This window comes from Rhinatrema bivittatum, chromosome 2, assembly GCF_901001135.1.
Source record: "Rhinatrema bivittatum chromosome 2, aRhiBiv1.1, whole genome shotgun sequence".
NCBI lineage: Eukaryota > Metazoa > Chordata > Amphibia > Gymnophiona > Rhinatrematidae > Rhinatrema > Rhinatrema bivittatum.
In genome coordinates, this window is record NC_042616.1 from 89,756,698 (window position 1) to 89,783,529 (window position 26,832).

The 26,832-nt window shown below is 41.8% G+C and overlaps 1 protein-coding gene across 9 annotated transcripts in view; it reads right to left on the minus strand.

Annotated features, from left to right (window-relative positions):
* Window positions 1-2,157: 2,157 nt before the first annotated feature.
* The window catches only part of PRKAG2 (protein kinase AMP-activated non-catalytic subunit gamma 2), a 751,594-nt gene continuing 726,919 nt past the window's right edge, over window positions 2,158-26,832 (minus strand). For 8 of the 9 annotated variants that reach the window (XM_029588428.1, XM_029588429.1, XM_029588431.1 and 5 more), the window contains 2 exons: window positions 12,665-12,758; window positions 2,158-3,685 (listed from right to left, as the gene is read on the minus strand). In XM_029588428.1, coding sequence (XP_029444288.1) covers window positions 3,645-3,685; window positions 12,665-12,758 — 135 coding nt within the window. In that variant the 3' untranslated portion in view covers window positions 2,158-3,644. Of the gene's footprint in view, window positions 3,686-12,617; window positions 12,759-26,832 lie in introns of all 9 variants that reach the window. The other variant, XM_029588430.1, reaches the window with a different exon arrangement.

The window sequence follows — 26,832 nt, forward strand, 5'->3', positions numbered from 1 at the left end:
TTTTCAGCTAAGGGAGTAGTAGGGATTACAGAGCTGAGCACTTGGGGCAAATGGGAAACTAAACAGGTCATATTCCTATGTTCTTTCCCTTGTGCCAGACATCTCTGTGGAAAGCAGATCCATTTCCTGTTTCTAAGGTAACCTACCTCCTCTCCCTATATCATTTCCCGTATTTTCTGAACAAAGTACAGCTATATATCATAAGAACATAAGAAATTGTCATGCTGGGTCAGACCAAGGGTCCATCAAGCCCAGCATCCTGTTTCCAACAGAGGCCAAACCAGGCCACAAGAACCTGGCAATTACCCAAACACTAAGAAGATCCCATGCTACTGATGCAATTAATAGCAGTGGCTATTCCCTAAGTAAACGTGATTAATAGCAGTTAATGGACTTCTCCTCCAAGAACTTATCCAAACCTTTTTTGAACCCAGCTACACTATCTGCACTAACCACATCCTATGGCAACAAATTCCAGAGCTTTATTGTGCGTTGAGTGAAAAAGAATTTTCTCCAATTAGTCTTAAATGTGCTACTTGCTAACTTCATGGAATGCTCCCTAGTCCTTCTATTATTCAAAAGTGTAAATAACCGAGTCACATCTACTCGTTCAAGACCTCTCATGATCTTAAAGACCTCTAGCATATCCCCCCTCAGCCGTCTCTTCTCTAAGCTGAACAGCCCTAACCTATTCAGCCTTTCCTCATAGGGAAGCTGTTCCATCCCCTTTATCAGGAGGACAATAACAAGCTCTCTCATTGGACCTGTTTCCCCTTGTGATCCTAATGATATGCTTTGTAACCCTCTAAGCCACAGAGCTTGGTAAGTACTATCCTCTCCATCAACCCCCCCTCCCTGTTTTCAAATGTATTTCTTTGATAGTTATGCCCCCAGCTAGAAGATGTTCTCCTTTATGGGTCTCTTCGACTACCCATATTTTTTTTTCTTAATGACGCCAACCTTATCTTTTTTGACTTGGCCTCTCCTACTGTTGTAGCCTTAGGCCTTTCCCTTACTACCAAAGACCATGAAGGTGTGATTTAAGAAGAACCACTAGGGGAATAAGTGACTTACCACGCTAGCCTTTCCTGAGCTGACTGTAATCTATCTGCTTCTCATATCTGGAGGCAGTGGGGACAGACTTGATGAATTCTAGTTGTGAGGCAAGGCAGCATGATTTAGGTGTTATTACTAGGTCTGTGTACTTTTGAAACATTACACACACATTGTCTTCAGTTTGCACCTTTGCTTTCCTGACTGCCTTCCCAGATCTTGTCCTCCCCTGTCATTCCAGTAAACAGGAATTATTTTAATGACTTTTTCCCTCTTTGGAAGAACTCAGTCACTAGGGCACTATAGACTATTATAAACCTGATGGAATGTTCTATTTTGACTATTTCAGCAGCATGCATTACTGCTCTTGTAAGGATAACATCGGGCTCGTGGTCATTGGGACTGGCTAAACCAGTCCTAACTGTCCCTCATTAAATGTATGAGCTTGTAATTCAGATTTCCCTGAGAAAAGTAAGATTAAAAGTTCCTACATGCAATGGGGTATAATTTGGAAAATGTCAATCTGTCCTTTAAGATCTAGTTGCATCTGGTAATTCCATACACTAATAATTATGAACTATGAGTGAAAAATGAATACTTTCTGTGTTGCACTATGGGCACCAAATGTGCACAGACTTAAATATATTTATAAACTGAAATAATGTTTACTTAGCATTACTCTTATTAAAAAAAATGAAGCCTGTAAGTTTTAGATTGCTGCTGAGCCATCTGCTGCAGAGGTGCTATCTATTAATACCTCCAGGGCTAGATTCTACAATTGACTACTTAGTACTGAGGACTTTATTGCTCAAGTATAGGGGCCTAGTAGCAGCTAGGAAATAAATGATTTCTTACAGCATCAGTTGGACAGATAGCCCTTAGGCAAATATGTACCACGGTAAGAGAGACTACAGTACAAAACAAAATATACAAGAGATTTTGCATCCGTGAACAAGCTCAGGATTTACATACCAAGGCAAAATTAATTTATTGTATAGGAAGAAAAAATTTCAGGTCTTGTGGCTACTTCAAAACAAAATACTGGGGTGCAAAATTGCCTTCCAAAAACATTTCACATTTTCAAGAATGGATATAACAAACTGGTATAAGTAGGATTTGTTTAATTTCTTCAATCTGCAAAAGAAAAAAAAATCCACAATTCTAGTGTAGTTTCTCTGCCCTGCTGTGCATTTACATTAGCAAAACATTCCTGACCATTTGCAACTGTATGAAAACACGTCAATGTAAATATACAAAAAATTATATCTGCAATCTTACAAACATTGTACATTTTCATACACAGAAAAATATACATTTCTCTGGCACTTAAGTTTCCTCCATAGCTGTCTATTTACATTACAGTACAGTAGAAGAGGTTTCACTGCATGCTTTCCAAGGGATAAATGGGCTTTTCTACAAGCTACAGCTTCTACGATTCTAATTCTGTCAAAGAAAGAGAAATCTTCCTTATTTAACCAACAGTTTATTAATGAATGATGACTTTTTTGCTTTTGCTATCCAGAGTTGTGTAAAGAAAAAAAAGGCAACAAAAGTAAAAATAAATATAGCTGTTTTCTTTCAGTGTCTTACATCTCAATTCAGAACAGAGCAACACAAAGCTCATTAAAGCTTCTTAGTCATCTAGCAATTTTCAAAGTACAGCTCCCAAAACAAGTCTAATGAAAACTGAAACGGATTTGGTTTGAGTTTAAGGAGACTTTCACATTCAAATACAGTGTCTTATTTCTAGCACAACGCTTTTCACTCCGACTCTGATGGGCAACAGTGTTGACATATTGCTCTTTTCTGACATAAGGCACTATGAATGTGAATATGCCATACACCTGCCTTATGTCACAAATATGGGGTATGCAGCAAAGCTTCTTTTCAGGAAACAACATTTCACAACAGATTACGTTTTTAACAGATCTTTTAAAATTTGCATAAAAACAAAATGATATATGCAATGCATATCTAACTCTGAGGAAGATCCCTCCCTTTTCTTGCCCTTGCAATGATGTCCTAGGCCTTTCCAGGAACTATTCTGCGCCTGCTCTTTCTCTGCCCATCGCTTTCTCTCTGCAGCACTCACTGCTCGTGCTTTTAGGATGCTCTGCCGTAGGAATTACCCAGAACACTGCTGCTGCCAGGGCTCTTATCTGATTCAGCTGTTCTCCCCTCAGTGGCGAACCTTGCCTCTCTTGCCAAGTATTTTAAGATAACCGATGTGTCCCAAGCTGCACAAGCAGGAACTGCTAAGGAAAGGGGATTATAAGGACTAACAGAGGCAATAAATACAGAAAACTCGCTTTACATGAAAAGTCAAAGTGTATCAGAAGAATTCCTCTGGAAGGTCAAAACCAGGAGGGCATTCAAGGGTGGAAATATGTTTTCCTGTCATCTTTAATACATAAAATCTTTTCTTTTTAAAAATCATGCTGCTTTTTCACAATGAGAGTCTCATTACCCATCATTAAAGCCCACTACACATTCTCATAACCATTCTGCGCCTCCTTTCGCAGTCAGTGCTCAGGAAGCAAAATCTTGATACACAAACTTCATTCAAGTTCTCCTAGGAAAATCATCTACATTCACAGTGGTCCCTCTGCTTCGCTTTCCTTTTGTTTGGCACCTGTTGAGGAGAACAGGAAAACAAAAGTCTAAGCAAAACAAAAGCAAGAAACAACTCCAAAAGTATGTGGCTCTGTCATTTGTGTTGAAAAAGAAAGTGTAATTCATTCTCTATTGCGATTGGCTACAATTCTAATTTCTGTAATTAAAATTTCAAAGAACAAGTGTATATAGTGCTATGCAAGACAAAATGAAGCATTTCAAATGTAAAAGAAAAATAATTAAAATCTTGTCCAATAGTTCACATTGAAACACAAAACAATTTCATATATCAAGTGAGAAATAGTATATCTGTAGTATAAGTGGCCAGCAGAGGCTAATGTTGTCTTTAAAGTACATTGCTGTAAAACCTGGACTCAGAAGTTAGCCGGCTAAATGAATATTTGGGCACTTGTCCAGATAAATTCTGGCTAATAAGATAACCAGCTAGAATTAACTTCCTAAGTTAGGGGCGTTCCAGGGGCGTAATTGGGAAGAGTTGAGTTAGCTGGTTAAGCTTGCCAGCTAAGTCTGGTCAGGCTATAAAGCTGTCCTAAAGTTAGGAGACTATGGTTAGCCGGCTAACTTTAAGAGAGCTGGCTATATTCACTAGTGCGGCTGCACTATTGAATATACCTCCAAACTTAAGCCGGATAAGTTTATCCGGCTAACTTTACAAGCCAGACTGTGTCTGAATCTAGACCTCTTAGAGTGTGGTAATACTTTGTACTGTTACTCTTTTTTCCTCATTAGAGCTGTTTTAAATAATTGTAATTCTGCTTGGTGCAGTACGGCTTAGTTCACAGGTAGGCAATTCCAGTCCTTGAGGGCAGCAAACTAGTTGGGTTTTCAAGATAACCCTAATAAATATGCACAAAACAGATATGCATACAACTGAGGCAAAATGCATGCAAATCTCTCATGCACATTCATTAGGGATATCCTGAAAATCCGAGTGGTTTGCAGCTCTCAAGGACCAGAATTGCCCACCCCTGGTTTGGTGGCCATTTTGCATAAAAACCCCAAACTACCAGCTCTACTCGGAATGTTGTAAACATGTAATTATAATTCTTAAGAATACAATATCAAAGGATAAACAAAGAAGAGATATAAGAGTATTACATTTCCAGTGCTATGAAAACATGAGTAAAGCCTATGCACTTCTCTGCACTGGAGAGTAATAAATGCCTTGATTGCATGGCGGAGTGCTAATCTCTGCACACAGTTTTACTCAGGGATGTAAAACTCCTTTCTGCTTTGGGAGTTTAGTTATACACACATACATGTGCGCAGAACCACGATGAAATGTATACATAACCTAGCAAACCTCATTACATTGAGCCTTAGTTAAAATATATTTCAAAAGACAGCATCTCTTGGGTGTCCCAGTGACTGTGTTTCGCCTGGCTGCTACTACGGTAGCAAACCTAAGGAGAACTTTTTCTCCAATCTTGGGTGTAGTTTCTCAACTTGCAGACCACGCAAAAGTACCTAGTGGCTTCCCTTATTCCCTGAATCCACAAGTTCTCCCATTTGACAGCCACAACAGCACAGTATTTTACATGCAGCTGTCAAACAGAGAATTAATCATTTCAAATAATTCCACATTATTCCTTTTCTCCAAAAGCAGGTGTCTGAAGTGGTGCCAAAATGTGATCCACATTGAAATGAGAAAGAAAGACAGAAGCTACAATATACATAAATATATGAATCTAAGTGTTCTCTTACAGACAGCAGGACAAATCAGCCACACAAGTGGGTGATATCATCAGACAGTGCTAAGTCAGAAAAGCTCTCCAAAATTTCCCACTATTACAGACTCATGAAGAAGTTGTACCTTTTGATGACCAAAGCAAGTTCGAATTTTTTATTTGAGAGCTCATTTCCTTACTACTGGCAATGCAGACAAAGGCATCTACCAAATTCTTGTTTGGAGTTCCTGTAGTACTCTGAACCAGTACAGCTATTGTTTTAATGCTTGATTATATTTTACACGCCAAATCCTCTATAGGCTCTGTCTCCTGTAAAGTGAATGGAATTGCTTTTTCTCCATTTTTGGACAAAGGCAGGAAATGACATATCTTCCAGTGGAAATGTACTTCTGAGAGACTGTGGAGAGGGGTCCGATGGAAGACCACTGGACTCTTCAGCATCAGAATAATACGACAGAGACTAATAACAATGAACCTTCTTGTGAGTCAGATAATACTATAGGTAGGTCTTCTGAGGTTGTCCTAACTTTGGAAGGTGAACCCTGACACTTGGACTGTGATTCAGTTTGCATAATTTCTAGTCTAGTTTGATATTGCGGAAAAGTAGATTGAGTTTCAAATTTAGGGGCCATGGACACCAAAATGTTCTAGTTGGAATAGAGAAAGTGGAAAATCTGATATATTAGAAAAATAATTTTTGGTTAACTCAAGCCACAGTTTCCCAGTAGAACTATCCAATTCTAGAACTAGAATTGGCATAGAGTGGCAGGAGTTGATTGGGAATTAACTAGCTTATTTGTTTCATTGGCACGGACGTTGATATTTTGGAGCTGAGAAGTTGTTGGTGCCAAGAATGCAGTATCTTTACTTGTTGATGGCACCAATTTTTGTGTCAAAAGGTGTCTTTTTGTACACCAATGAATTATCACACCATCAGGGCCTAGCTTGGTTCTTGTATGTTTCAGTGCCAAATAGAGCAACGTTTCACCCTCTTTGCAGGAAGGAGTATGACACCCACACTGAAACTACTCCAAGCCATGTTGCCCAGCATGAGAAGACTGCCTTTTTTGATTTAGGCTATAGTCCCTCAGCTTTGTTACTCTGTAGACTTGAGGAGAATATAAATATTATTTCTGCATTTAACGTCTTGATCTTCTGGCCCTGGGAGACAATCAGACACATACATTGTAGTTAAGTACTTCATGTGATGGCCCTAATCAGTGAATACAGCAGTCATGCTGATCTTGTAGGAGCAATGGGGGCATCTTTTGAAGCCTGGTTTGTTGTCTGCCTTCATTAAATATTTTTTTGTGGGGGGGAGAAACTTGCAAACAAATAATACTTCAACAAAGAAAAGAAAAATAATAGGAAAAGAGAGTATGAGCGCAAAAAAATTAGATGAACAGCTGAAGGAGAAAGAGAAAAAAATACATCCTTTCGTATAAATGGAAGAAAAAGACAGGATATTCATGTGTTGGTGGCAGCACAGGAAGCCTTATGTATACTCAGAAAGACCTTCTTGGGTTTTCTGAGCTCCAAGAGAGCTTTTCCATCTTGGCACCATTAGATGTCACTCTCCTGTGTGGCTGGTAATTGTCCTGCTTGCCACAGAGAATACAAATTATACAATGCCGTAAAGTTCTTCAAAGCTTGCTCCAAAGATGATCAGAATGGAGAGTTCCTGAGGAGTGGCCCTGGAAGAGGATGTTCTGTTCACGGTTTCATCCCATAGACAAATAATGGGCCTAGAACAACAAGATGAGTTAATCTACCAGATGATTCCCAGGTGAACAGAATTAGCTTTATATATTTAGGAATTTCTATATTAAAACATAACAGCTTGGGAGGTCACGTGATACAGTGCGCCCAGCAGGACTCATTTGTTGTGAACTCCAAGTGCCAGCCTCCAATTTTTAACCAGATCATGCTTCAGATTCTTTTATTTTTGGAATTTGAGACTTCCATAGGACCTCTCAGTAAATAAACAGATTTGTGGTAAAGATAGAACAGGTAATATCTGGTAAAACCAAACGAAAGGATAAGGAGACATTTAAAATGTCTGATCGCAAAATTGCTGATATGTGGGGCTAAGCAGCGACTGGAAGCCTGGATGAGACTGCAATTGCAAACCTAACTGCCTCAGTTGTGGACACTCTTGATGGCATATTTGAGATTATAAATACTTCCGTTGCAGACCTGAAGAGCTCAATTGGCACTATAGGAAAACACCTTAATGAAGCTGAACCTCGCATCTCCTCAACTGAGGCTTCTGCTCAAATGCTTGCTGGAAGAGTGGAATTACTAGAGAAAAGGGCTGCAGAGCGGGAGGTGAAGATCGAGCACCTCGAGAACTGCTCAAGATGTAACAATCTGTGGTTTGTTGGTGTTTCTGAAAGCGTGGCAGATGGTGAACTAACAGGCCTCCTAGAAACTGGCTTCTGCAGGGACTTGAGCTGCCAGATCTAGTAGAACACACTGTGCTAGAAAAGGCTCACAGAGTAGGCCCGAAATAAAGTAAACATGCAAAGTCTTGAGTTGTTTTGGTGCATTTTTTTAAGCTATGTGCACAAGAATGCTGTGCTGCAAGCTTATCGAAAAGTTAAAGAACTTAGTTTAAAAGGGAGAAAAGTTCTTATCTTTCAGGATTTCTCCCTTCTGATTTCAAATAAGCACCAAGAATTTACCCTGGTATGCTCAGAACTGATGAATCGCAGCATCAAATTTATGCTGCAATATCCTGCAAAACTGAAAGTGTGGCATGCAGGGAAAATGCAAATATTAGATTTGGCAGTGGCATCAAAGGACTTCTTGCAGCAACTCCCTAAGAACTAGATGTCTCTGGGGTGATTTTGTAGCAGTGGTGTATTTGGTGTCTTCCTGGATGACCTGGATTCGTTTCACACCATCTTAATAATACTATAAGATGAGATCTTTTTCGCTGGAATTAGATCTTTAAACTTCTTGCGTTTCCAGTTATCAACATTTTGCTAATGACAACATGTAGTTCTTTTTCTCTCATTGGAAGCACACGATGACTGGGAAATTATCATTTCAATATCTATATATGCACTCAATCAGAATGACCAACTTTTTCACCTCAGTGATTTCACAAATGTTATTAGGAGGTGATCTAAATTGTACTGTGAACTCAGATCTGGACAGGTTCCCCGGGAGAAGAAATCCGCCTTGCAGGGTCATAAAGGCATTCATTATTTTATGTGAGAGTCTTGCTCTGTTGGATGTTTGGCAGATATTGAATCCTAGGACAAGGGATTACACCCAGGGCACATGATACCCAATCACGAATTGATTATCTTTTTATTTCAGAGAAGATATTCGGATCCCTAGAAAAAGTGTCTGTTGAATCTTTGCTGATATCTTTTGGGTGTGTGCTCTGTCAGGCAAATAAGCCATCTGGACAATCATATGGCACATGTCTTCTGGACTGATTCAGGATAACAAAATGTGATGAATACTTGGTGGAGAACTGGAAGGAATATACATTTGTTAATAGTGTGCATAAATATAACTTGGTGCTGTTCTGGGAGGCTGCAAAGGGGTAAAATTATCAGCTTTATGACAGCAAAGAGAAAAAAATAGACAGATATCTTAGATTTAGACAGACAATTAAAAAGTTGCAAAGTCATCTACTGGAGTCACCAACTTTAGATCTAAAGCAGCAATATCAACGGATACAACAGACATTGAATAATTTACTTCACCTGGAGCAGGGCAATCCTTACACTTCTTAAAACATACATTTTATCTTTATGCAAAATATCCAATAAGATGTTGGCTAGTCTGGTGAGGGCTAAAACTGGCTATAAGTTTATATCTGCAATTCTGGATTTAGCAGGAAAGTGGTGGTGTTCTATGGGAAATATTTCTTCTGTTTTCCAGAAATTTTATGAAAATCTATATGAGGCAGACCCAGACAATGACTCCCAGAGGGACCAGTATTTTGCATATCTTAATTTACTGCTTCTTTACTCTGAGGATATTGCTAAGCTTAATGCTCCCTTATGGATCTTGAAATTCAGAAAGCGATTGGATCTCTTCAGAATTTTAAGACTCCAGGTCTGGATGGGTTGGATGTGCATTTTTATTTTTATTGCTGAGGCTTCCACCAATATTTCATCAGGGAAATATAAATATAAAAAAGTTAAACAAGTGCTACAATAATTTCTCTGCCAGGGGAAAAAAGCTAGAGTGTCCTTAAACACTTTGCTGGAGACCTAAATTTGCCCAATTTTAAATCTTTGTAACATGGCCTGTTTGCTGAGATCCTTCTGATTGTCATTTGGATACCTGTCATTACCTAGATCTTGAATATGAACAATTAGTTTGCCCTCTTATAGTCTTATGTATGTTTTGCATGCAAAGGGGGACTCCCTGCCTACGGTTCTTAAAACTTCTATTATAATTTTTTCTATGAGGGGAATCTGGAAATTTATTAGCTGGTACTTACATCTTTTTCCTACAGTCTCTCCATGCCTACTGTAGTTGGCAATCCCTATTTTGTACCTGGAGATATGCATCGGGAACATCAAGCATTAGCGTATAGGGAGGTTACAATCCTCTCAGCTGTATGGGATGGGACCACCAAACAAATGCAACTTTTTACATACTGCAAGTACACACTTGGTTTTCAAAACAAAGATTTTTTTTATATTAATTTACAAATCAGGCACTATATACAAATGTCAAATGCTTCTGAAATGATGACCTTTGTCTCTGGTGCCTTTAAAGCATTAATATAGTTATGAGAAGAAGATGGGATCCTTGTCTAATCTTTATAAATATCTACATAATTTCTCTTCTTATACATTACTCATGGCCTTGGCAGAGTTATTGAGTAAAGACATGGGGGAAGTCTTAGAGGATGACCACATAAGCTCTTCTATTGTATTTATCAATAGGCTGGATCTGTTCAGCTTGGAGAAGAGAGAGCTGAGGGGGGTGATTTAACAGAGGTCTACAAAATCATGATAAGACTAAAACAGAGTAAATGTGTATCAATTATTTACTCTTTCAGATAATATAAGAACTAGGGGGCTCTCCATGAAGTTTGTAAGTAGCACATTTAAAACAAATTGGAGAAAATTCTTTTTCACTCAACGCACAATCAAGCTCTGGAATTCATTGCCAGAGGAAGTGGTTAAGACAGTTAGCTTAGCTGGGTTTAAAAAAAGATTTGGACAAGTTCCTGAAGGAAAAGTCCATAAACTGCTGTTGACTTGATGAATAGCCACTGCTTTATTACTGGCATTAGTAGCATGAAATCTATTTAATGTTTGGGTACTTGCCAGGTACTTGTATCCTGGATTGGCCACTGTTGGAAACAGGATGCTGGGCTTGATGGACTCTCGGTTTGACCCAGAATTGGAAACTTATGTTCTTATGTACAGAGTATGTGCTTTAAAGGCCATGCTTATCTTTAGAAATGAAAACACTAAACGGTGAATTTTAAAAGCCCAGCGCACGCATTAATTAGCGGATGCGTGAATAAGTCGGGCTCATGTGGGCTGAGTGGATTTTAAAAGCCGGCGAGAGACATGCGTATCTCCTGCAGTGTACACAACTAAAAAGTTTTCAAAAAGGAGGGTGGGCATGGTCTGATCGGTGCATGGGCATTTTAGGGCGTGAATCAGAGACGTGCGCGTAAATACTTAACGCGATCCAGTGCACGCCAGGGACCCTACCTCGTAACTTTACTTCTGCTATAGATGACATGTTAAGTTAAAACATAAAGAGAAATAAGCAGAAATGCAGGGTTTTAAGGGTCAGAGATAACTGGGGAGGAGGAAAGGCCATCAAACCAGGGGCATTGGAGGACTTATCTCTTAACTGGGTGAACTGAGGACGAACTGGTAAAACTGGGAATGGCATCGGTGTGTGCCTCTTTTAAAATTCCTCGATTTATGTGGTAGAAGCGGGATTTGCACGCCCATGCGCGCGTCGACTTAAAATTTAGTGCACATGTACGCACAGCCAGTCTATTTCATAACACGCACGCATGTATGCATGCAAGGGATAAAATAGCCGCGTCCCTGGGCGCGGGCTGACACACATGCGCCGGTTTGAAAATTACCTTCCTATCTTTTAAACTGAAGTTCACTTTTGCCAGATTTTTACATGAGTAAGCACTGTCGGTACGAGCATGTTATAAAATACGTGCCGGATTTTAACGTCTGTATGTGCGGGGGGGGGGGGGGGGGGGGGGGGCGGGGATTTTACAAAATAACACGCGGCGTCGGGAGTAGGGTTTTCCCAGTTCCCTATCCAACTATCCTTCCTACCTTCTCCCCTCCCCTCCCCGACCCTTAACCCCTACCTAACTATTAGATATTTGTTTTGGTTTTATAACTTATCTCCTCCTTTGGAGCAGAAGTAAGTTCCGGACGCCGATCGGCTGCCGGCGCGCACTTCCCCGGGACAGGGCTTAATGGCCGCTGTCCTGGCCGGCCCCCGTCCAGACCATGCCCTCCCCCCAGCCGGCCCCTTTGAGACAGGCCGGCACTTCCACGCATACCAGGGGATACGCGTGTGGCCGGGCTGTGCGCACACTGAGTGCATTTTAAAAACGGCCCCGCCACGCGCGTATTCCCCGGTTTTAGCACACGCAGTGCTTTGAAAATTTGGGGGTTATTGTTTTTCATTTTTGTTTCTTCCTGGAACTTGTTGAACTTAATTGATACGGTGACACATTTTGCACACGACCCTTTTGTAGCAAATTTACTTATCATGGAGTCCCCAGCCATTATGCTACAAAAGATGATTCAACTGACTCGGCATCAACACCGAGAGCTAAAGCAATCTCTTTTGGTTCCCATACCATTCAATTATTGATATTACATGCAAATTATAATGGGATAAACACATAGAGCTTATCCTATTACACCAATATGCAGGAAAACTAGAAATGCAAAAGAGAGTGGCATGGCAAGAGGAGGTTACAGTACGCCCACATTCAGCATGGCATTATAAGATAACTGGCACAGACTTGGTTTTCAAACATCGACACCAATACTGAGGGGCTTTTTAATTGCCTTAAAGGGAGCAGCAAGGAAGTTATCTAGTTCAACAGTATGCAAAAGAATGCATGCTCAGTTTTTATCCAGGAAAAAAGAAGAAAAAATAAAACAATGTGGAGCATCTTGCTTTAATCCTGGCATTATTTTCAGTCCGCTAGCGTAGACTGTGGGGCACCAAGCAAACCGAACACCGCGCTTCACTGTATACCTGAGTTTTCAAAGGAAAGGTCAGAAGTCAGAGTCCAGCATCTATACCTGCGGGGGTAAGCACTAGAGCCTGCAGAATGTCTGAGAGGGAGATGATCCCCACGATGCTATCTGCTTCATTCACCACGACCAGGCGATGAACCTGCAAGAGAGAAGGAAAAGATGAACGGAATCAAAGCAATGACACTTTCCATTTTGTTCAACCGACACATAAATAAAAGCTGCCATATCGACATATTTCATAACTGGGTTCCTCAACTATTGCAGGAGACTTCTCTATTTCTGTGCAGTATTCCCTCTGTATCCATTTAGCACACTCCAATTAGTGGCCACAAAGTATTTTTCACTGGCACTTTACTAATTTTATACTAATCTTTTCCTGCCAACTCTTCAGTGTTATTGTTTAGTTACGTTTCCTTCCTATTTGGTCTTTAATGAACCTTCTACTTTCTATTTGTGATGCATGTGACCAGAAACCACTGCTAGTGGAAAGGAATACTGGAATGGCAAGGGGAAGCCGTTCATCGGTCACATGCTCTCATCCCTCTCTGTACATCCCCAAAATGGATAGAAAAAGAAAGCAAATAAGCAACCAGAAGAAAGAGAAGTAGGAAGCTATGGGTTGGATTTTTGCTTCTCCTCCCACATTGTTTCATCCTTATTCTTTGAGCTACCTTCCCCAGGCATCTCTGGTGACCCTTGCTGGTCCAAGGGCTGTAGAAGTCCCTCTTCTGAAGCACACCCTCAGCACCGCTATGGGTTGGGCAGGATTACCACACTAGTCACAGCTATCTCCCCCCATCCCTTTCTGGGCCTGAGTTTACCCCCTCCATGGTGTGACCAGGTCTAGCAGATAGGAGATCCAAACCCTGATCCTTCTGCCACAGCACTATGGCATGAGCTTCAGGGCTGGCCCTGGAAACTGAAAGAGGCTCTTCAATGTATAGATCACAATGGTTCTTGAATATCTTACAAGATTACTAGAAGGCTATCTCCTTTCGGTAAAGATAGTGCTGTGCTTTGGCTCTTTGAGATTACGTGCGTTCTTCAGGAGCAACCCTGTCATCGAAGGAGCATGCAGATGAGGATTCAGCCTGCAAGAGAGTTCTGGTCCTGCCATAATAATATTACTCTCAGAGGTCAGCATCTCTCTCTCAGTGTTTCTGCTTTGGAATGGACTCTGTTCAGCAAATGAATTGCTAGGGAGATACCTGCTCTCTCCTGTAACATCATTTTAGCAGTCATGTTCAGATTGCTATAAGAGATGGCATCAAACCTACAACTCAACAAATAGAACAGAATCTGACAAGCTAATAAACAAAGTTACTAGAGAAACTGCATAATGGGCACACTTCTGCATCCCAATGCACAAAAAGAAAACTTTGCATTCACTCGATGTCATAAAAAATGCCCAAGCCATTTATTTGATTAAAACAGCTATTATGATTAGGGAGACCTTTCAAAATATTTAGATGAAAGACCAACAAAAGAAAACTCAGTGCTCTAACAATCTAAGCAAAGACTGTTCATACTGGAGAAGACACGCCACAACCAGCACACATTGATAATAATCCATTACAATTTAATGTCTGAAACTGCAAAGTCACACACACTGTCAAAGTGTATTATTCTTAACACTGCTACAGCAATCACTATTTACCATTCTCCAAGATCTTGAGACATGACAGTAACAGCTAAATACTGCCCCAATATGAATCATTTTGGAAATTAAGAATCCGTGGTGATATTGTAAGAGGTCCCAATGATAAAGAATGTCCAAATGATTAAAAAAAAAAATACTCAAAACATAAAATTACAGCTCTCACTAGAACACTACTGTGATGGTACTCAGGAAGAAAGCTGAGGAGGAGTGTCTTGACCAGTTAAAGAAGGATTGCATTCCATGTATTGCAGAGGACCATGATGTGGTACTCTTCATCAGGTAAGAGACAATTAACTGTAAGTATTAGATCATGGATCCCAGAAAGCTCTTTAAAGGACTCATTCTGCACACTTTCTTAGGATGCGTGGAGAAGAGCTAGCCTGCAGAATGTAACTGATGCTTTCTGAAGTACATTAAATATATAAATCAGAGGAGGGAGAATGGGGTGGAAAGGCTTCAGCATTTCAGTGCACTGACTTTCATATCCCCTCCACTCTCAGATTTTGATGGCAATGTTTGGAGTACACTTACACTTACTAAAACCCTCACACATGGAGGCTCTAGCCATTTGGCTAATGACTTACGATTTAAAGTTAAGTGCTGGAGTGTGAACGAGGGACGCCTTCAATGTTCCAGCTTTGGTGCTAGCATGCAGGCTCTCTCCATGCTACTCGGACTACTTTGTCCATGGAAATCCTTTTTACTTGCAGCGTGACAGAAACACTGGCCTCGCTAAAATGACTTGTTAAAGGTTTAGGACCGAGTTAGCTCTACATACCAGTCAGGATACCTTAGAGATCCTCTTCTCTTGTACATGAACAGGTCATACCCACCTGATACAAACGGGGAACACAGGAGAAAAATAGAAAAAAGGGGGAAAATTCTGATTTGATACTTTTTGCTTCCTTTAAGAAATTGCCTTTGGCAATAATTTAAAAAAAAGAAAAAGATTTGTTATATGTAATATATTTAATCACTTGGCCATCTTTCGCACTTTATACAGAGCAATTACAGTGTCGTGCAAAAGTCTTCACACCCTTGTATATTCTTCACATTCTGCTGTCTAAAAAATACAAATCAAAATGCATTAAAGTAGGAGTTTGTTTCACTGATCTACAAAACATACTGTACAAATTCATTGTGAAAGTGCAATTATAGAAATATTCCAAAAGTAATTAAGAATAAAACAACAAAAGGCTTGACTGCAAAAGTCTTCACACCCTTTGTCGTTACTATCCAAGGGTCAGATTCATTAAGGCTTTTCTCTCATTTTGTGTCTATGGGAAAAACCTAGTGAATCAGGTATCAAATTAGCCCCGTTCAAAAAACTGCCTTAGTAAGGCCCATAATAATTATCCAATCAACACAGATGAGTTAATTCAAATATGCCTGGATGAAGAATTAAGCTGTTTTGGTTGCATGAAATGAATTTGAAGCAAAGATCAAAACAACCTGAATAAGGAACTGCCAAAAGAACTCCAGGATAATATTATTCAAAGGTACAGACCGGGGGAAGGCTGCAAGAAAATGTCAATGCGTTTGACTATCCCTTGGGATAGTCTATCATTGCAATGTGCAAACAGTTTGGCACCATGAAGGCACTGAAGCAACAGGCCAGTCCCTCCATAGTCAGTAGCCATGGGTTAAGGAAACTACTGTGAGAGGTCATGCTAAGGCCAAAGAGTACTTTAAAAACACTACAGAAATGTCTGGCTGGAACTGGGACAAATGTTGACTATTCCACAATTTCAAGACTGTTCCACAAACATGCCCTGTATGGGAAGATGGCAAGAAGGAAGCCACAGCTAAAGAAAAACCACAGAGGACATGGCACGCATGCGGGAGAAGGTTTTGCGGTCTGAGAGCAAAGTGGAACTTTTTGTCTCAGTGCTAAAGGATATGCGTGGTGTAAAACAAACACAGCAAATCAACCTAACACAATCTCTTCAGTAAAGAGTGGTGGTGGTGGTGGCGGCAGAGTTATGTTGTGCAGATGCCTTGCAATGGCAGGGTGGCTTGTGAAGATCAAGGGAAAGCTGGACGATGCAAAGTACCGACAAATCCTCCAGGAAAACCTGTTCCAGTCTCCCACAGACTTGGGACTGGGGAGAAGATCGATCTTGCAACAGGGACATTGATCCTGAGCACAAAGCAAAAGCAACAATGGAGTGGTTCAGCGAGAAGAAAGTGAACGTCCTCGAGCGGCCCAGTCCAAATCCTACGGCAAGCTTTGAAGACTGCAGGCCACAGATGGGCTCCTCTGCCAAGAAGAATGGGCAAAGCACTGCACCATCCTGCTGTGCAGAGTTGGAATAGAATTACACATAATATAGAGAGCCCAACAATAATACGTGAAATACACAAAATTTATTTAAAGATATCACACAAATATACCTGTATAAACAATAAAACTGAACTAGCACACTCACACATTCATACCCACAAATTAAAAAATATGTTGTATTGAGATACAGGGGTAGATTTTAAAAGAAGCGCGATCAGCCTACTTTTGCTTGCGCATCAGACTCAAGCAAAAGTACGCTGGATTTTAGTAGATACGCGCGGAGCCGCGCGTATCCACTAAAATCCTGGATCGGCGCGCGCAAGGCTATCGATTTTGTATAGCCTGCGCGCGCCGAGCCGCGCTGCCTCCCCCCGTTCCCTCCAAGGCCGCTCCGAAATCGGAGCGGCCTCGGAGGGAACTTTCCTTTGCCCTCCCCTCACCTTCCCCTCCCTTCCCCTACCTAACCCACCCACCCGGCCCTGTCTACACCCCCCCCTTACCTTTGTCGGGGGATTTACGCCTCCCGGAGGGAGACGTAAATCCCCGCGCGCCAGCGGGCCTGCTGCGCGCCGGGCCGCGACCTGGGGGCGGGTACGGAGGGCGCGGCCACGCCCCCGGGCCATAGCCACGCCCCCGTACCCGCCCCCAAAACGCTGCCGACACGCCCCCGGAACGCCGCGACGACCGGGCCCGCCCCCCGACACGCCCCCCTCCGAGAACCCCGGGACTTACGCGAGTCCCGGGGCTCTGCGCGCGCCGGGAGGCCTATGTAAAATAGGCTTCCCGGCGCGCAGGGCCCTGCTCGCGTAAATCCGCCCGGTTTTGGGCGGATTTACGCGAGCAGGGCTCTGAAAATCCGCCCCACAATGTATAACTTTGTTTATATTACCAATTAAGTTTACAAATAAAATTTCAATTGAAACTCAATAAATTATTATAAACTTTAAATTGGAATTGTATACTGTTTGTGTCCGACAAAAGCAGATGCAAGATCTCTTCGTTTCACCCCCGTCTTTTGGGGCTTCCTCAGGGACTGATGCAAATATACACTTTACAAGTGTATTACCACACTGCAAAGCAATTTAATTTATATAGGGCAAACAATTCGCCCTATTCGATGTAGGATTATTGAGCATAGGAGTCGTATTAATGCTTTGCGTGAAAACGCACCCTTAGTAAAACATTGGGTTGAGAATAAGCACACTGTGGCAGAGATCAGGTTTTTTGTGATCAAACAAGTTACGCTTCAACATGGGGGAGATTTGTCCCTAAGGTTAAGGAAAATTGAACAGCAATTCATTTATAGTTGGCGCACGATTGCCCCCTTGGGGTTGAATGGACCAATCGAGTGGAACGCATTTTATTAGCGTATGGATATGATATCCTTTGGATTTTATTCAAGGTTTATTAAGTAAGGTCCGTGGTAAGCCTTAGGGGTAAATTCTATAGAGTATTTTTTGAGATACATGGGGATTGGAATGATGTTGGTTAAGGTTTAATAATTTAATCAATTACTCGACGGCTTATTGTTCTGCTTATATAAGCTTCGTGGGAAGCTTAGTAGTTTACTTCTCAGCGGGTGACGTCGTGTTACGTCACTTCCGATTAGACGTGAGTGTTGAAAGTCTTTAGATCTGTAAACCTGGAAGTTTGGGGTGGAGGATTTACTGTTCTATCTCTTATAACAAATTTTTGGTTATATTGTTGCAGAATATGTTTGGCTTGAGATCATAGGTTGGCGTTTTCTATTTGATCGACTTGTAAGAAGGAAGGAAGTATAGAAAACCATAAGGGTTAAAAGAAACGCCGCTAAATTCAGATGGCCGAGAGTCATGATTAATGAATATAGGGGAACGCTGTGTTGAAGGAATTTTGTAAGGAGTTCCAAGCGTAAGAGGTTGAATAAATTGTTGCGATTCAGGTAGGTACAGCCTGTATTAAATATATTTGGGCTTCGGTATAGGAAATAATGATATATTTTTGTTGTCATTAAAAGCGGAGAAGATTTTAGGATTTAAATAAAATAAAAATAAAGTGAGACAAGATATACAGAAAAGTGTTTTGTTTTTATGTGTGGTGGGTAATAGTTTTTGTGGTGATTAATGAAGGGGGTAGTGGCGTTGTGGATATGTGTTTGTTAGTGGTTACAGGTTTTAGCAAAATTTGGGTTGGTACATGTTCTTGAAGTGCAATAGTTAAGACAATGTATGTTTATTTGAATTGTGTAATTAATTGTTGATGTGTGCTTTGCAGTGTGGTAATACACTTGTAAAGTGTATATTTGCATCAGTCCCTGAGGAAGCCCCAAAAGACGGGGGTGAAACGAAGAGATCTTGCATCTGCTTTTGTCGGACACAAACAGTATACAATTCCAATTTAAAGTTTATAATAATTTATTGAGTTTCAATTGAAATTTTATTTGTAAACTTAATTGGTAATATAAACAAAGTTATACATTGTATCTCAATACAACATATTTTTTAATTTGTGGGTATGAATGTGTGAGTGTGCTAGTTCAGTTTTATTGTTTATACAGGTATATTTGTGTGATATCTTTAAATAAATTTTGTGTATTTCACGTATTATTGTTGGGCTCTCTATATTATGTGTAATTCTACGACAAGTGGATAGAGAGTTGTAGTTATTTACCCTTTTTGTATATTTACCGTGCAGAGTTGGAAGACACATATCCTAAACACCCCATGGCTGTTATTGCTACAAAAAGGGTTTCAACCAAGTAGTGTGAGCCAAGGGGTGTGAAAGACTTATGCAAGCCAGACCTTTTGGTTTTTTTATTCTTACATATTTTAGGAATATTTCTATAATTGTTCTTTCATGATGAACATGCAGTGTATATTCTGTAGATCAGTGAAATAAACTCCTACTTAATACAGTTTAATTTCTATTTTTTACCCAGCAGATTGTGAAAAATGAACATGGATATGAAGACTTTTGGCAAGGCACTGTATTTGCCCAACTGGATTGGATTAAGAGATCTGTATGCCAACAGATTTCTACAGAACTTGTTGCATAAGGTTTTATTTGGCAAATAGGCTGGAATCATAATTACGTTATTATAAATCATGCCCGAGATCCATACTACACAATCAGAGGTGGTTAACATTGGCTTGACTAACTGTTTATAACTGATAGAGCAGCAAAGACATGGAGACTGAACCAACAAACTCAGCAGCAGCTTCCAAGGATCTGGCTCAGCATGATGGGCCAATTAGCCCAATTGCTCAGCACAGCATCTGTGTAACAATTGAAAACGAAAAGAATCCCTCTCAGTGCCAGCAGTGAGCCACACCATAGATAATAGCTTTCATTTCTTTAAAAGATAGGGAAAAAGCAAGCAGCTAAATAAAATGCAGCATATAACGGACAAGAAAAAACCTTAGGGGATAGATTTTAAAAGAAGCGCGCGTGGCCCTACATGTGCGCGCGCTACCTGGCGTGCACACATGTACGCCAATTTTATAACACGTGCGTGCAGGCGCGCGAATGTTATAAAATCCAGGGTCGGCGCGCACAAGGGGGTGCACAATTGTGCACCCCCTTGTGCGCACCGAGCCGCGCTGCCTTCCTCTGTTCCCTCCCCTAACCTAACCTTCCCACCCCTTCCCCTAACCCTCCCCCCCCCAGCCCTACTCTAACCCACCCAAAAATGTTTATCCTACCTTTTGTGCCTGCCCCTCTGTGCAGGCGCAAGTTGCGCGCACTGGCACGTGATCCTCCGACCCCGCCCCCGGACCGCCCTACCCCTTTTGTAAAGCCCCGGGATTTACACGCGTCCCGGGGCTTACCGGGCCTTTTTAAAATAGGCCCGGCGCGCGTAACCCTTTTAAAATCTGGCCCTTAGTATAACAACTATTTCTTCCTATTTTAAAATTCCTATTTAACCAAAACTGACATTATATGCAACTATTTATTTTAATTTGTCACCGCTCTATGTTATTGGGTGCTCTCAAGTCTGAGGTATGAAGACGCTAACTTACTTTCACATTTTAATTACTGACTTGTGGCCCCACCATTACAAGGAAGGTGAAGCGCTTGGGGAAACAGTGGGGGAAAAATGACCACAGAGGTGGATCAGGGGTACTTCTGTGAGGTGGTGCCTGTTTGTAAGAAAGCAGAGCACTCAACATGCAACTTCCAAGTGGTACCAAATTTCTATTCCACTCCCCATGAACATCTAATGGAGGCTCAGCAAAATTTAATACAACAAAAAATTAGCTTCTTTGGATAAGATATGTTGATCTAATTGTGATTTGTTACAACAGACTGAAATAATATATTCTGGGTCAAGAAGAATCAACCGTCTTGCATCTCAAATTTATTTGGCATATAATAAAGTTAAGTTTGTGAGACACTTTGAGCAACAACCAGCACCTCATTGTTGTGCTTCTGCCAGGAGCAGACTGACGTCACTTAACGATAGCATGTAATATGTACACATTGGTTTGACTGTATTAAGATTTTCTGGGAAAATCTAACAAAACGTATCACAAAGGTGGTGCTGAATGGGAAGGGAAAAAGAGCAACATCACATTTCCACTGATAACTATTTATTTTTACTTATTTAAAAAGCTTATAATCCAACTAAACACTGCTCACCGCAAAGTACAAATTTACACACATAAAGACATTGATACAGCCTGAAAATTTAGCAAAGGCAATATACAATAAACTGAAAAAACATATATAAAAGTTAAACTTCAATGAAGAAGAAAAATGATCTGAAAAATAATTAGAAACAAATACTACAGAAACAGAAGTAAACAAGTGTTCTGTAGCTGATACATTTTTTTTTTGGCTGGATTAATTCATTATTGGGTAAATTTTCAAAACCCGGTGCGTGAAAATACTGGGAGGTAAGCGCATGGCTGAGCCGAGCTCGTATCTCCTGGTACGCACGGAAGTGCGGGGTTGTTTAAAAGGGCTGGGCCTGGGTGGGACAAGGGCCAGAGTGTGCTGGCTGGCTGCCGGCGAGCGAAACTTACTCCCGTCCATTGAGAAGGGTTAAGTTCAAAAACAAACAAAAAAATCTGTTAAATTAGGGTGGGTTTAGGGGTCTGGGAAGAGAGGGGAAAAGGGAGGAAGAATAGGTAGGGGGATAGGGAAGTTTCCTCCCAGTCCGCTCCTTAACTGGAGCAGAATGGGAGGGACCTGGGGATGGCCCGATTGCGTCGCCGCGTGTTCTTTATTAAATACCCTCCCTTGCACGTGCAGGTTGGAACCTGCGCGCGCCGATATAAGATCGGGCGTGCATGTGCATCGGATTTTATAACCCGCGCGTGGTGATGTGCGCATGCTATAAAATCGGTGCGGCCATGTGTGCGCGCCAGGAACTGGGCGCACATGGGCACGTGCGCCTTTAAAAACGTACCCCCATATTTTTTAAACCTCGCTGGTCAACACTGTCTTCAGTAGGCTATTCTTTATGAGACTGCCTTTCATTCCAGTCAGATGGGAATCAGGATTGTAGACGGAGTGTCGTCTTTTGTCATCAGAGTAAAGGGAAGATAGGACTGCACATAACTTTCTTTCAGTTTCTAAAACATGCAACCCCCAGTCTCTTCGGCATACTGAGCTGCGTTTCTTTTTAAGAAGATTTTTATATTCCATGCCCTTCGGCATCATGTCACTTTTCTTTTCATGAAAATGGATGCAAAGATAGGGTGGAAACTTTTCTACAGTGTCCATAACTCAGCACATGCACTCATAAGAAGGTGGGCCTAAAGTTGCACCTATATATTATAAACTATAAGCAGCGCAGTTTGTAAATTGCTATGTATAACCGCCCCAAAGGTACACGTGTATGTTTAAGTCCCTGCATATTATTTTTAAAGCAGAGATTCACACAGCTTCTGCGCCTATTTTATAAAAGTATAACATGCTGTATATTTTCTGTGTTAAATAACTGCAACATGTGCAGTGTAATAACCCTCGGTTTACGTGCAGAGGCAGGTATTTTATAAAATTGGCAGATGTATGTTCTCTTTCTTATGAAAATGCTTGTGCGCATACTACCAAACACCAGTTTGCTGAGACCTCCACCATTTGATCCAGACCTTCATCTGTTCACCCAAACCCTCTACCACGTTCTCCAGACCCCCCCCTAAAAAAAAACAAAACTGCACACAAAAGAGAATCAGATTTAATATCTGTAACTTGAATAACTGGTGTAAAAGAATGCTCAGCAGTGCTGCCCACCTGTAAAGGGTGTTGTCTGCAGACAGCAAGCCGCCAGTCCTAACACGTGGACAACGCTGGCCGATGCACCCTACTGGGCATGAGTGGCATGCTGGGATACCATGCGTCCATGAGAGGCCCCTAGAGTCTACTTTCTTAACATACACGGAGAAGCCAATTCTAAGGCGGTGGGCAGCTTTGTGAGGACTGACATCCTGCAGTCCTCAGAGAACGCCTGATACAGGTAAACCCCTCTGCTTTGTCTTAACAAATGGGGAGTCCCTAGGTACAGAATGGTCTGAATGAAAGAAAGGGAAAACCAAAACACTACTAACGGGCACAACCACTGTTTCTGGTGGCAATGAGCCTTTCTTCTTTATATTTATCTTAGACAGGGGCAGCCTAGGACATAAAGCAGCCCCTAGGAAGGATGGACTTGGGTTCCTCAGGACAGACTGGCCGAACCTGTCACACTGGGAGTCTCTGTGCAAGCAATAGTGCGATGTGAATGTGTGCAGAGAGCTCCATGTTGTAGTTAGGTGGGTTACCGATGCTGCCAGGCCCATATTCAGTAAGCCAACGAGGGGATAATTTCTCCGGCTACAGTCAGCCGAATAATTTGTTCTGGATATTCAGCAGGATAAACATCCCAACGAATATCTCCAATTAAAGTTATCCAGCTAACACTAACCAGGTCATTTTAAACCTAACCAGCCGGCTTTTGATTATAGCCAGTTAGGTTTAAAGTTATCCAGTTTTATGTGGCCAAATAACCTGCCACTTAACTGAAAATCTTCAAAACAAATCTGGTTAAGTGACACTGTAGAGCACAAAAAAATAAATAAATAAGAAAAGTGCTTTTCTTCCACCCCTCTCCCCAGTACAGCAGTCCTCATCCACCCCTAAACCTCCACCAAAGACTTAAAAAAAAATCTTCAGAGTTGCAGATCGGCCCCATACACCATTTTTTTTCTTTTTAAAGGTTCCTGGCCCCCTCCCCACCTGCAACCTCGAGAACATCTACCCCCACTTCCCCCACTCCACTGAGCCTGAAAATCCCTGCTGGGAGCAAGGCATCTCTTACACGCTCCAAAAGCTTCCAGTGCTGCTCTGACAAGAGAAGCACTGGAAGTGTAAATGTGACCCAGTTACACCAGGGATATCGTTTGAAGTTGCTGGACTGCTTATACATTAGGGATGTGAATCGGGCTTTGGACGATTGAAAATATCATACGATATTTTCAAAATCGTCAGAAATCGGGGCTCCCCCAAAATGATAGGAAAACCCCAAGAAATTGTTCATGGGGGTTCTCTTATTGTTTTGGGGGAGGGCGGGAAAAAGGCACACAAAAATAACCCCTAAATCCACCCCGACCCTTTAAAACTAATCCCTTAGCTTCCCCCACCCTCCTGACCAGGTCATTTTAAACCTAACCAAATAACCTGGCGCTGGCCATCCAGTGCTCCTACCATGTGAAGGGGCCGGCCAATGGCACGGATACCCTGTCACATGGTAAGGGCAAAGGGCCATCGGTGCCATTTTGATTAGTGGCAGCCGATGGCCCGGGAGCGGGAGATCGCTCCCGGGACCCCCACTGGACCACCAGGTACCTGTAAAAAGTTTTTTTGGGGGGGGGGGGTCGGGAGGGTGGGGGAAGCTAAGGGATTAGTTTTAAAGGGTCGGGTGGATTTTTTGTTTATCGGCTCGGGCGCAGCCGATAAACAAAACCGCGATCAGGCTGGACGAAAAAAAACCACGATGTGAATCGGAACCAGAATCAGAACCGATTCCGGTTCCGATTCACATCTCTATTATCCATGGCTGGACAAAAAAAATCAAAGAAGCAAAATCGACAGACTCAACCCAATGACCGCTCAATGCCCCTCAGTGCAAAATAAAACGACTGAAAAATCTCCCCCAAGGGCACTAGAAGGGAAGAAAAACAGATTGCAGGGCCCCGCAACGAAGATTCTTGCCAGTTCTGGAAAAGCGCAGGAGTATGAATGAAGCTCTGCGACCGCTGGATTCTGTGGAAAAGAAGAGGCTGACGTAGTATCACAGCAGGCCGCACATGCCTTGCAGCGCATAGTCAAAATGATAGAAATTTTTCCATACAAGTTCCAGGCTGGGCTCCATCGGATAACATCACTCACTTGGGAAGACTACTTGCTTGTCATTGGAGAACTACTCCGTTTCCTGTTTGCATCCTTCCAAACCCCTCCCTGGAATGCCCTCTTTCTCCATGCATACTTTTCTGCATGGTAGCAACAGAGTGCGCACACCAGCCCTTCTGCAAATTTGCTTACTGCACACAGAGCGCCAGATTTTCGTATCTATGTGAGGGCATTGATTTATGCGCACAACCTGGCGCGCACAAATCTACGCCCGATTTTATAACATACGTGCGCAGCCACTCATGTTATAAAATCCGGGGTCGGCGCGATAAATTGGAGCGGCCTCGGAGGGAACTTTCCTTCACCTCCCCCACCTTCCCCTACCTAACCTGTCCCCCAGCCCTATCTAACCCCCCCCCTTACTTTTTTAAAAATAAGTTGCGCCTGCCTCTGGGCAGGCGTAGGTTGCTTGGTGGTGCGCGATCCCCCTGCCCGACCGCTGTGCTGGAGTCCTCGGTCCTGCCCCCGCCCACTCCCTGCCCCTTTTTTCAAGCCCCGGGACATACGCGCATCCCGGGGCTTGCGCGCATCGCTGGGCCTATGCAGAATAGGCTCGGCGCGCGCAGGAGCGGATTTTCGGGGTTACGCGCGTAACCCTTTGAAAATCTGCCCCAGAGTCTATTTACATGCTTATATGCTGGCTTTACAGGCACAGCTCCCGCTTAAATCTTTGAAACTTACTCCCTAAATGTCACATCCTGATGAAACTCTTAACAGGAAATGTACTTACAATACCTTTCTCTCTGTATGTGTTACATACAAAAAGTATGCGTGACTGCAATTTATATGGTCTAGAGATAGACTGCACATTTGTTGGTTCAAAATAAGTCAGCTAACCAGTTCTGTTTGTAGTTCCATCTTCAGTTTGAAGACTGTTGAGATTCATTCATGTCTATATTGGACATAACATATACTTTTTTCTTAAACAGCAGCAAACCAGCAATCAAAAGTACCACAATGAAGCAACAGCATGCCACTGGTCTACCAAGGAAGGTTATGACACAAAAGATTATCAAAAAATACCAGAGGACCACTTTCAAAGATATTTAGCTGGGTCAATATCAATTGATTTTACCTAGTTAAACTGGCTGCCTGAAAACGATCCTCACTCAATCCAGCTAAAAGCAAATGCAGGATTCCGCAGGGTGCAGAGGTGGTGTCTCTGCAGGGGTGTTTTGGGTATACTTTCAAATCTATGCGCTTAATTTTCCATAGAAAGCTTACCGGTGCCAAAAGTCCAGAGCTACCAGTTACAAAGAAAAAGTCTGCACATAGTTTCCCTTTCAGAATTATCTGCAAGCTTGAAAATTACCCCCATAGAATAGAAAATGCCACCTACAACAGAGCAATCTGATCTAAGCGGTACACAAAACAGATTAAAACATTTCACAACAATGCATTATAAAACAACCTAAAACAATTATTAAAGCAACTATAATAACATAATAACCTAGAGCACACATAATATTCAATTAATAAAACAAGAAAAGCTTCTTGAAACAAAAAAGTTATTTAAGTGTTTTTGAAAGATTCCCAGATCTTCTAGAGAACACAATGCCTCGAGCAACGGGTTCCACAATATGGGACCCACTATTGAAAAGCCCAATATCTCGTTGCACTTAAACAGCCAACCTGAAGAGAAGGGACTGCCAAGAGGTACTTTCCCTGATTGTAGGGAGAGGAAGGTGGAACGGAGCTGTATGAAAGTGAATTATGATAACGTCTTCTCCGCAGCCCCCAAAATCATAAGCATCCTAATATTTTATGCATTTCAGTATATTTGATATCTCAAGAAAGGAAATTTTAGCCTCAGACACGCAGCACCTATATGGCTTTGTCAACCAAGGGTACCTGGTAAATGTGATGAGCTGTCCTTCACATCCCTAGAAAAGTAAGGGT